We start from the raw sequence: 11982 nt of genomic DNA, 5'->3' as shown, positions 1-11982 counted from the left end.
TAATATCATATTAAGGACAACCTTATTATTTTATAGAGACTGATTATTTATAATTGGTGGTGCCTTCAATCTTTATTCTATATTTTCTCCACACCTACAATGACTCTTCTATTCTAGGTAGGCATATAGAACATTAATGTGTGACTGAAAAGTTATATATATTTTTGTATTGGTTGAAGATGCAACATGATATTATCTAGTATATGCATAGTTATGTTTGATATTAAGTTAATAATACTCCGACTCATGATGCAGAAAGATGGTTTGAGTCAATTGTAAATTTGAGTCCATTTGAGTTGATGGCATTTGATTTAATGGGGACTTTTCCACGATCAATTATTCACAAAGAATATGTCATTATTGTTTTCAATTATATGATTCACTAGGTGAAAATTGGTGTTGTTGCTAGTGCATTTGCAACTACTATTGGATATTTCCTCCTCAATTGAATAGTGTTTTAGCATTTTTGTTCAGAGTATATTCTTCCGAATAATGGTCTTGAATTTATAATTGATGCATTCATGTTTTAATGTCTAAGCTAAAGATATCCCACACTGTCAAGAATGCTTAGATAAATGGTTTAGTGGAACAGCTTGTTCAGACCTTTAGATGAATGATTGCAAAATATATAAACTTTAAACATTTAGATTGGGATAATTTCTTTGGTATGTGTATGTCACAAGGTTCAAAGTTTCATTAGTGCTTCACCATATAAACTCTTATATAATCATGATTTAATACTTCCAAAGGAGTTGAATTTACATTCACAATTGTCATGAGCTAGGTACTAGAAGCAATATTTAATAAGCATTCTTTTACTGGTTTGAGTGAAGTTTATTGAATACTTGGGTTGCATACAAATGAGATAATAATGGTGCTACAACTTTCATTATCATCCACCTACAAAGTACAAAGTGGATGACCTAGTATTAGTTTGTTTTCTCAATCATTTGTCTAAAAAGATCTTTACTTAGTGGAAATGACCATATTGAGTGTTGTGATAAATTGGATTGCAAGTTTATGAAGTTTGGCATGATATTTAATAGATCGATCCTTTAAAAATTATGTATATATATATATATAGTGGTTAAAGTGCTTCATACAAAAGGATCAGGAATAAGTTGCACCATCTAGATACCTTCTCGTGAAGTTTTTCCATATTCTTTTTTATTAACCAAAGAATCTTAAGTACGTTCCATCCTTCCGAGAAAAAGAGATAATGTAAGGTCCAAGTGTATAGCTTTGATGCCATATATTGATATTAGCGTAATATGATTTTGATATCTATTAGATTGGTTTCTTATAACAGTCACTTCTATATATAAATTAAGGTTTTTAGGCTATTTGAATATACACATTTTTATATTCTATGCACTCACAAATCCATGTTCTATGGCATTGAAGTAATTAATCCAATCCATATCCTATGGCATTGAAGTAATTAATCCACTAGAGAATTACAAATATAATATTATAGATTTATAATATAGAAATTCATCAATGAAACTTTTATATTTAAAATATTATATCTAAAAACCTAACCTTAAAAAAATACTATTATTTTGTTAAATAGTAGTGTTATTCCTGTTCAGTTTTACTTATTAGTTCAATTGAAAGAATTCTAAAAGTTTTTACTAGAAGAGAATTAGGTTTTTTGGTGAGAGTTCCATGATTATTTTAGATTAATGACTTGGTATTATACTCTACAATGAACTCTTTGAGTAACTATATACTAGCAATCAGATAAATTATAATAATAATATAAGAATTAGATGGTAGAATATTTTAGAATATCCAAGCACTTAAGCAAATCAAAAAGTTAGAAACATTCCAGGAAAGGTATTAATAGAGTGAAAAACACTCATCGAGATAGCATACGCTCTAGAGCAAGCCAGTAGCAGCTCGGTTGGGGGGTTTTGTTTGGGGCGGGTTAATCTAATCTAATACTAGTTTTTGTTCCATGTTTATCGCATTAATTTAAAACTGGTCTAGTAATCTATAGATCTATAGCTAGAGACGAGAAATTAAACAATGTACTCATCATGGCTATGGAAAAAACCTACACTAGAAGATATGGAAGCTTGCTTTTTTGGGAAGGTAGAGCTCCTTCCCGCTCGAACGTTTTTGTTCCAGGATTTTAGGGTTCGCATTGGCGCTAGCGGCGGGCGATCGGCGCCATGGATCAAGAGGCAAGACTGCATTTTATGAGAAATTTCTGGCCTGAATCTTGGCGTTAGAATCATCGCGGCAGTAGAATCGTCGAAGTTTTTGCTTGCCGCTTCCCTGGTAGGAATCTAACGCTTTCGTGTGTGTGCCCAGGCAGCGCAGCGATCCATGGGCCTACGCTTTCATCGAGCTGGAGAGATCGCAACGCGGTGCTGCTACTCACGGACCGCAGCCGCCGGATGAGGCGTTGGTGCCGGTGTGGCGCCATCATTCCAGCCGCGGTTCAAAGCTTTGCTACCTCGACAAGGCTGCGGCCTCCCTGGTGGAGTTTTGGGTCTTCGCTTGAGGGAAGAGCCCTTGGATGAGTTTTGGGTCTTCGCTTGAGGGATCCCCAGGGTAGCTCATCCGAGCAGTGGTCCGAACAAGAAAACGGCGAGATCCTTGGAAAGGTTTGTCTTCACTGCCTAAATTGGTCGCTTGAGGAGCTGCAACACGGTAAAGGGTATCCTAAAGACGATAGCACGAAGGAGGAACAACAAAGTTAAGAACTTTTCACTAGAACTGTGAGAAATAGTCCAGGAGGATGCAAGAATCGGTCGCTCAGTGGGAACTGCTGTCACGGCTGTTACGGGAAGATAAATTCCATTGGCACCTTGGTACTGCTTCAACTTTATCTCTCGACTAGAAATCTCGACCGGTTTCAGCTGCATTGTGGTGGACGAAGAACAGGAACTAAGCCTAAGCCTTCAGTACTCCTAGCAGTACTGAGGGAATGTTGAGAGTCATTGTCATGTTAGCTACAGCCGATGCGGAACTCTTCAGCGACTACTTTGGCATCGAAACCACTTGTCGTTCCTGGAAGTACTAGGTTGAGATCCACTATGAACTGCGCGGGAATGCCAACATCGATAACCACGTAACAAGGACAATGGAAAGAGTTTGCGAGCTCCACAGGGAGGCCGATGGGCTTTCCTCATGTCCCAGGCGGATGTCGAATGGGTCTGTAAACGATTGGCAAATACGCTGTTTGTGCTGCTTCTTCATGGAAGGCTTCGTGAAGAGGATCAGCAACAGCTGGTACTAGAAAGATAGTTTCTGCAACAAATATCGCCGAGACGTCTTTGACGATACTAGGAATCAGGTACTTAAGTTCTTTTACGATGATCTTCCTTGAACCATGTCGCTTTCTCGGCTTCTAGGCACTTGGTGGATCCAGGATTGTCAAAGCAAGCTATCTTTGATCCACAGACTGGGATGACAACGCTGGAGCTTAATGCAATCAGTCAAAGCTCCGCAACTCAAAGAGGTCGCACGAGTTCTGGTATCAGCTACAGATTGTACAACGATGAAGACTTTGACGACATGGCGTTGCTGTTCTCACATGGGGATAGTAGTTCTCAAGCTTCTGGCACTAGGCATATAGGACGTGGAAAACTTTGACTTCGTGGAGCCTCCCAGCATCAGCGCTATCAGGCATGCAATGACGAGTTTGCAGCGGCTGGATGATGAAGTAAAGAACTGGGAACTTCGGATTAACACCAAGAACATTCTCGACAGTTGTGGTCTGGTTCTCATTCCTTTGATATCATCTTCGACCGTCGAAGTTCGACGACCATCTCATTGGCATGGAGACCTGTTCAACCTCTTGGACGTGTACAGCATCAACGCAAAGTCACTGAGGAGCTTCCAGGAACAGATAAGAGGCCTGAAGGACGAGACAATCAGGAAGATCGTCACGTCGGCTTTTATGGAGAAGCTGGCAGTTTTCTGGCAACGGGCGAATCGGATACGACTGGGTCGAGAGGCTCACATTCATCCAGAGACTGTCCACTGGGGCTGGTATTTTTCTGCTCGTCGAGGGAGTTTTTGAGCTGCGTGACCGTCGTGGATCCCGAATGGGTGGCCGATCGTTCGGGTATGATTTGGAGTCACAGAGCGGTCATATCGAACTTGGGGAACACTCTCATGGCTAGAGTTCGCGGCAAAGAACAGAGCGGACTAGCTTTGCTACAAAAGCAGCTCGAGGCCAAAGGTGTCAGCCAAACAAGGTCCAGGATCGAGAGCCGCATGAACGAGCTGCACGTATACTGTCATGGCAACAGTGGCGAGACAGAAGTGCTGGCTTCAGAACGAGTGCATCGAGAAGCAGCTGAGATTCCGAACGCCCGTGACTCTGATCGTGTCTGGATGGTGAAAGAGATAGTGTTTGATGAGTGAGGTGAAGGCATCTCCAGATTTTGGAGCGTCACCTCAGACAAAGTGGGGTTTGGTCGCCTTTTGACGCACAGCTTCTCCCCAACTTGCGGTGAAACTCGACACTTTCAAAGCTGGCGCGTTTGCTGCATCGATGCCGTGATACTTTCATGCACAGGAAAGTGGATGTCTGAGGCGTGGGGAAGGCGTGGCAGAAAGTTACATGCAAAGCGGAGTTTCTCTTCCCGTCTACACTTTACTCTGCCAAGGGAATGGAGCAGCTCAAGGCGGATAACACACTAGGTGCGACTTTGAAGGTATGCTACTCTTATTCAATTTTCGTTTTCCACTCGGAAACCACTGTGTGAAGGTATCTCCGAAGGCGTACGAGAAAGGTGTGGCTCGGTGCAAGGCAGGACAACTGGTGGAAGACTCTCCTCTCGAAGGGCCTGCTGGATAAAGCTGCAATGAAGACGAGAGAGGGGCTTCGCCTGGCAAAGAAGATTGAAGAGGAAACCGGCCATGGTTAGATGCAACCAGAAGATCTCACTGCGAGGCGACGGGAGCTCCTCTTGGGATGATGAGAGCTGTGTTTGGGAAAATACGGGGTCGACTTAGCCGGGCTGGAAAAATCAGTGGGAGCTGCAGTGAGCATGAACCACCGGTGGCGTGCACGGGGATGAGTGCTTGGAGCAAGCAAAGCACAGATCGTCAGCGTCTGGAAGAAGGAAGCAATCCAGCAGTAGCAGTGGCAATAGACGCAGCAAAAGGATTGTTCGGTGTGTTTATGCCCGAAGGGGCTCGAGGCCACAGCTTTTGCCGCGACAGCATTGCCAACCAGCTTGGATCGAGCATCAGGAACAGGGATGGACTTGCGAAGGCTGCCAGGGTTGTCGACTTCGCGGCCTTGCTCACAGCGCAGTAGATGGACGAGCTGTGCAAAGCTTCCGTGGGAGTTTTCGGGCCTTGAGCGGGGGGAGCTACAGGTTTTGTCGACTGCCTCAAGAGCTCATTTTCTTTGCGCTTGAAACGCTCGGCTACGTACCCAGGCCGGAAGCCTGAAGCTTTTATTGATTAAACCAATACAAGGCTATATATAGGGCTTTATATCCTCTCGCCCTAGCGCCCTAGCCTCTGGCTCTCTTATCGATCTGGTATAGCTCCCTGTTGGTTCTGGACATTTTCTTTCCGACAATGAAGGCTTACAGCAACGGGCAGTACAAGAAGGCTTATGACGGCAACAGCAGCAACGGGCAGCACAAGAAGGCTTACGACGGCGGCAGCAGCAACAGGAAGTTCGCAAAGGAAAAGCCGAAGGAGGTGGACACTTTTGCAATCGAGGACGATTACGATCGTATGCAAGCAAGGTAAGCAAGCTTATATGGTTTGATGTTTACTTGCTTTTGTTTGTAACAGGTATGAGATCATAGGAACTCATCGTCCCGGTGAGAAGGAGGGATTACTCGTCGACCAATGCAGAAAATGTAAGCAGAGAGGTCATTGGGAAAGACACTGCAAGGGGGTAAGAAAACTCACTTATTGAATTTTTGACTCTTTGTTTTTTGTTTTAGCCTGGAGTGGATCCTTTTGCTCATGAACAAAAGAAATGCTACCTCTGCCTAGCGAAGGGACACGATACGTATCACTGTTCAAGAGATCCCCTGCGAAATGAGGACTGGGCAGAGAGGACTTACACTGGACCAATGAAGAGACTTCTTCTTGATGTTTGTATCAGTTTCTATTCTCTGTTTCTTTGTATGTTTACTTGTGTACGTTTTCAGGTGGGTTATATCGTTCAGGTAGCAGACTTCCCGCAATACCATCCTCGTTTCTGCGTCCAACGGATTGAATACGAAAACCTCAAACGGATCTGCAAAAAACATCCAGACTTGGGAATCTTCATTGTGCCTCGGCCACCCTGCCCTCTTGCATCTCAAATCTGGGAAGCTTTTCAGGGACTCGATGGATTTCTCAACGCAGGCCTAGGCTTCGAGTTATACAAATCCAAGGAAGAAATGCCTCCAGGGTATAACCGGTATGCAGCTGCAGATGAAGCATTGATTGAAGAATTGAAGAGCAAAGGAGAACTGGATGAGTTTGAGTATGCTTCTCTGCTAAACAGTATACGAATGAATGAATGAAAATAAAGTAAAAATAGATAGGAGTGGAAAGGTTTAATAATAGAAGGCATCTAGACCTTGGAAATTAAACCATCGTGACACTAGAGGCTATAATGTTCCCGCTCAAACGTTTTTCTCCCAGGGTTTTAGGGTTCGCTGGAGCTGGAAGCGATCGTCCCCGCAAGAAGCAAGACTGATTTCTGGCCTGAACCTCCAGAAGTTTTTATCATCTAGTTTCTTTGCATTAATCTATAGGTTACTGTGTTGATTAGTCTGGGAAGAGCACTCAACTCGTTCAATATTTATGTGATGGTTGTTTCTCAAGTCCATCCTTTGTACACAGCCAAGGAAAGTAGCAGCTTTTGCTCTTACTCGACGGGTTGCCAAAGGATGCCACGGCTGTTACGAGAAGATAAATTCCATTGGCACCTTGTTATACAGGGATCAACAGGACCTTGCCAAAATGGTCTACACCACGGATCACGTACTGCTTCAACTTTATCTCTCGACTAGAAATCTCGACTGGTTCAGCTGCATTGTGGTGGATGAAGCACACGAGCGAAGCCTGAGCATCGATTTACTCCTAGCAGTACTGAAGGAATGTATGCGTGCATGGTCGGACTTGAGACTCATCATCATGCCAGCTACAGCCAATGCGGAACTTTTCAGCGACTACTTTCGCATCGAACACTTGTCGTTCCTGGAAGGAAGTACCCAGTTGAGATCCACTACGAACTGCGCAGGAATGCCAACATCGACAACCATGTAACAAGGACAAGAGTTTGTGAGCTCCATAGGGACGCTGATGACGGGGATATAGCTTTTTTCAAGTCCCAAACGGATATCGAATGGGCGACTGGCAAATATGCCATGTACGCTTGTGGTGCCTTTTCATGGAAGGCTTCGTCAAGAGGATCAGCAACTGGTATTCGAGGCAGCACCAGCTGGTACGAGAAAGATAGTCTTTGCAACAAATATCGCCGAGATGTCTTTGACGATACCAGGAATCAGGTACTTTTACAATGATCTTCCTTGAACCATGTAGTTGACTTTTTCGGCTACTAGGTGGATCCAGGATTGTCAAAGCAAGCCATCTTTGATTCACAGACTGGGATGATAATGTTGGAGCTTATGGCAATTCTGTGACTCAAAGAGCTGGTCATGCAAGGCACGCTAGTTCTAGTGTCTGCTGCTAGGGACTTCTGAAATTTCCCGTTTGCACATGGGGATAGTAGTTCTCAAGCTTCTGGCACTAATGTGGAAAACTTCATCTTTGTGGAGCCTCCCAGCGTCAGTGCTATCAGTCACGCAATGATGAGTTTGTAGTGGTTGGAAGCCATAGCTAAGGATGATGAAGTGAAGAACTAGAGGCTCATGAACTTCGTATTAAAACTGGCCAAGGTTAGAGTGGAGCCACGGCTAGGCAAGATCATTCTCAACTGCCAGGCTCATGCGTGTGGTCAAGAAGGTGTGGTTCTTAGTACTCTGATATCATCTGTGATGACATCTTCTTTTGAGCTGGCTTTGAAGAAGACAAGCTTATAGTATACTGTTGGAAACTGTGCTTTTGTCATTGGCACAGATACTAATTAGCATCACTATTAAGCACTTTGGGGTTAATTATCATTTAAGTAATTAATTTCGTAAACACATTGCTCACAATCACTAGAATAATATATAAAAATCACAATGGCTTGATTATCAATGAAGTAACATTATAAGTAAGCTTGTTCAATCAAAATTCTTATTCAACATCAATCATTAAAGGAGATAAAGATTTTTTTTGCAAATGTCAAGGAGATGCTAAAGAAGGGTATTATCCAAAAGTCTTAAAATCTTTAAACATATAAATATTATTTTATAACAAAGCCTATGGAGTATTTGATTCTATATCAACTATTGTCAGTTAAATAAAGTGATTATCTTGAATGTGTACCCTCTTCCTCACATTACTAATTTTCTAGATTGTTTTTAGAAAAGTAGTTGGTTCATCAAATTAATTTTTTTTTTAAAGTGTTAGTAAATGTCAATGGCTAAAACAAATGTTCCTAAAATTGTTTTTTGTACATCATTTGATTTGTAGAAGTTAGTGATGCTTTTAAATTTGAACAATGTTTTGGCAAATTTTCCAGCGAATGAGGGTTTTTGCGACATGCCAAAAGTGATTAGTGAATTTATTGATGATGTCTTAATGCACTCATAGGGGATGTAAGAAGGGCACATTTGTAATGTTTGCAAGGTGTTAAATAGATTGTGCGAATTTAGTTTAAAGCTAAAGCAATCAAAGTGTATATTTGGATCTAAAGATATAATTTATTTTAGGTATTATATTTCTTGTGAAAATTTGAAAGTTAATTCTGACAAACTTTTAATTGTTATAAAGTTCTCTACTTAAAGTGTATGAATAATATGCAATACTTTTTAGGTAAAATGTAATATCTCAATTATTTTATTGATCATTTTTTATATCATACTGCACAATTATAAGTATTGGTAAAGCCATCAATATCATCTTTCATCAAGTTTAAAGATTGCAAAATAGCACTTTTAAATCTGAAAGAGCTATTGATAACTCTTTTAATTTTAGTGTATCCTAATTACACTTTGTCCTTTTACTTTGTATGTGGATGTTTTTGATATTAGTTTAAGAGATGTGTTGATGTAAAAAAGCACAAATATATTTGTTCAGTGTTATCTTATTGTATATATGAGTAATACATTATAATCAGTGGAAATAAATTACTTTATAATAAAGAATGAATATTTAGTAACAATTTGTTTCATGGATATTTGCATGGTTCTCAGACATTACTAAAAGATAATCATGCTATGGTACTTCATATGGTTGGTTTAATGGACTTTTAAGTTTTAGATATATAATTTTGAGGTTATTCATCATTAAGGGAGTTGTATAGTTAATGCTAATGCCCTTTTCCAAGTTCTACTTTTTATTTTGCTCTCTTTTCATGTTCTTTACAAATCTGTTATTCCAGCATTAGTGTCATTTCTAGACGAGGATTCTATATTGTTAGTAATTATTATAGTTAATGTTCAATATCCACAAAGTGTAGAGTAAAATTTACTTCCTCTTATTGAATTTAATGGCATTTGAATTTAATGGGGCCTTTTCCATGTTCAATTGTTCACAAAGAATATATCATTATTGCTTCCAATTACTTGACTCGCTAGGTGAAAGTTAGTGGTCTTGCTAATGCATCAGTGACTACTATTGGATATTTCTTCCTTAATTAGATTCTTTCGGATAATGATCTTGCATTCATGGTTGACGCATTCACATCTTAATATCTAGGCTAGAGATATGCCACACTATCAAGAGTGCTTAGATGGATGGTTTAGTGGAATGGCTTATTTGGATCTTCAAATGAATGATCACAAAATATTTAAACTTTAAACATTTAGATTAAGATGATTTCTTCAGGATGTGTATGTTACAAGAGTTCAAAGTTTCATTAATACTTCACTATATAAACTTTTATATAATCATGATGTAATACTTTTAATGGAGTTGAGTTTACCTTCACAATTATCATGAGCTTAGATATTGGGAAAAATATTTGATGAGCATTCTTTTACTTGTTTGAATAGAGTTTGTTAAAACACTTTGGTTGCATACAAGTGAGATAACAATGGTGCTATAACTCTTATTGGCATCCACCTGTAAAGTACAAAATAAATGACTTACTATTAGTTTGTTTTCTCAATCATATAATACGTGATTTGTCTAAAAGGCTCTTTACTTAGTTAAAGTGACCATATTGAGTGTGGTGATAAATTAGATTGCAAGTTTATGAAGTTTGGCATGATATTCAATAAATCAATCCTTTAGAAATTATGCATATATATAATGGTTGAAGTGCTTCATACAAAGGGATTAGGAATAAATTACACCATATACAGATCCACTGATACCTCCTCCTGAAGTTCTTCTAGATTCTAATTTATCAACCAAAAAACCTTAATTACATTCCATCCTTATGAGAAAAAGAGATGATGTAAGGTTCAAATATATGGTTATGATGGCATATATTAATATTAACATAGTAAGATTTTGATATATATTCTATGCACTCACAAATCCATGTCCTATGGCATTGAAGTAATTAATCCAATAGAGCATTACATAGATTTATAATATAGAAATTCATCAATGAACTTTCATATTTAAAATATTATATCTAAAAACCTAACCTTAAAAAATTATTCACTTATTAGTTCAATTGATCAATATATGATATAATTAAGAATTCTAAAAGCTTTTATTAGAAGAGAATTAGGTTTTTGGTGAGAGTTCCAAGATTATTTTAGATTAATGACTTGGTATTATACTCTACAATGAACTCTTTGAGTAACTATATAATAATAATCAAATAAATTATAGTAATTATATTGTGATCATTTTAAGCATGATATAATTGTTGATAGCTTAGTTAAGCAATGATTATCGAAGTATGCTATACATTTATATTCTATCAATAAAACTAAAAAATTTACACAAATCTTTCAAAACTAATTAGACTAGAAGTTTTTCCTCCTTAGCTACAAGGGACTCAAGGGCTGCATTTTTGTCTTCCACATTTTTAAATTTGATTCGTCTCCCATGACCTGGAAAAAAAACAACTCAAGGCTTCTAATGATGTTTTCTGCAAGAAATACCTGGCAGAACCCCAGATTTTTGAGTAGTTTTATTTGAAAGTGTGGCTTAAAGTTTAACCATAAACATAAGTGCCATCAAATGGATTTTTCCCTAGAACCTTAATTCTTCTTTAGCTTCTCTCTCACTAACACATTTTAAGTGCAGGGCACAATCTGTTCTTGGGCCAACATTAATCTAAAAGAATTAGATGGTAGAATATTTTAGAATATCCAAGCATTATATCCACCACTTAAGCAAATCAAAAAGTTAGAAACATTCCAGGAAAGGTATCAATAGAGTGAAAAACACGCAAGAGCACACACTCGTAGTTTTGATGCTTTTCTCTTCAAAAATGTCATGCTCCATCACTAAATAGGGCTCTTTGCTTTTCCAAAATTTGGCGGGAAATTGTAAAGTGTTTAGGGTTCTTATTGCGGAGGAGGGCTTCGTCCTCGAGGTATGACGCCAGGCTCTCTCTCGCTCAGCTCTCGATATCTCAGGGGATCCGGCAGTGGTACCCTCTTTCTTTCGCGCATTCATCTAAGGAGCGAGAAGCATTGGAAATGTGGAAGAAAAGACTTCAGTGACAGACGGGGCAGCTGTGGGGTCGCTCTCCATCTCCATCGTCCCAGAAGGAAATTTAAGGAGAAGGGAAGAAAGAGGGCAGGGCACAGGTCGGGCAGTGGCCAGATTTTTTAGAATTCTTCCCATTGCCAGCTTCGAGCCAGAGCGCTGCTCCGTGGGAATCACTCTAAGCTACTTAGCTGACGTACGAGCGAGAAGAAAAGATTAAGAAAGTGGTGGAGAAACCAGGAAGAAGAAGGGGGAGCTTTCTCTTATGGTTTCTAA

General features: G+C 39.6%; 1 protein-coding gene across 1 annotated transcript; it reads left to right on the top strand.

Annotated features, from left to right (window-relative positions):
- The first annotated feature begins 2242 nt into the window (after positions 1-2242).
- On the top strand, positions 2243-6508 carry LOC9640754. The gene is made up of 6 exons (XM_024659872.1): positions 2243-3307; positions 3366-4676; positions 4730-5726; positions 5776-5881; positions 5931-6083; positions 6141-6508. The coding sequence occupies exons 3-6, from the start codon at positions 5554-5556 to the stop codon at positions 6498-6500; spliced, it is 792 nt and encodes a 263-aa protein (XP_024515640.1). The 5' UTR covers positions 2243-3307; positions 3366-4676; positions 4730-5553; the 3' UTR covers positions 6501-6508.
- Positions 6509-11982: the final 5474 nt, after the last annotated feature.

Source organism: Selaginella moellendorffii, unplaced genomic scaffold, assembly GCF_000143415.4.
Source record: "Selaginella moellendorffii unplaced genomic scaffold, v1.0 SELMOscaffold_70, whole genome shotgun sequence".
Taxonomy (NCBI): Eukaryota; Viridiplantae; Streptophyta; class Lycopodiopsida; order Selaginellales; family Selaginellaceae; genus Selaginella; species Selaginella moellendorffii.
This window is presented reverse-complemented; position numbering and strand designations above follow the sequence as displayed.

Coding starts and splice junctions, on each gene's coding strand:
- LOC9640754 (XM_024659872.1), top strand. CDS start 5,554: ATGAAGGCTTACAGCAACGGGCAGTACAAGAAGGCTTATGACGGCAAC. Junction 5,727..5,775: donor TACGATCGTATGCAAGCAAG/GTAAGCAAGCTT, acceptor TGTTTGTAACAG/GTATGAGATCATAGGAACTC. Junction 6,084..6,140: donor TGAAGAGACTTCTTCTTGAT/GTTTGTATCAGT, acceptor GTACGTTTTCAG/GTGGGTTATATCGTTCAGGT.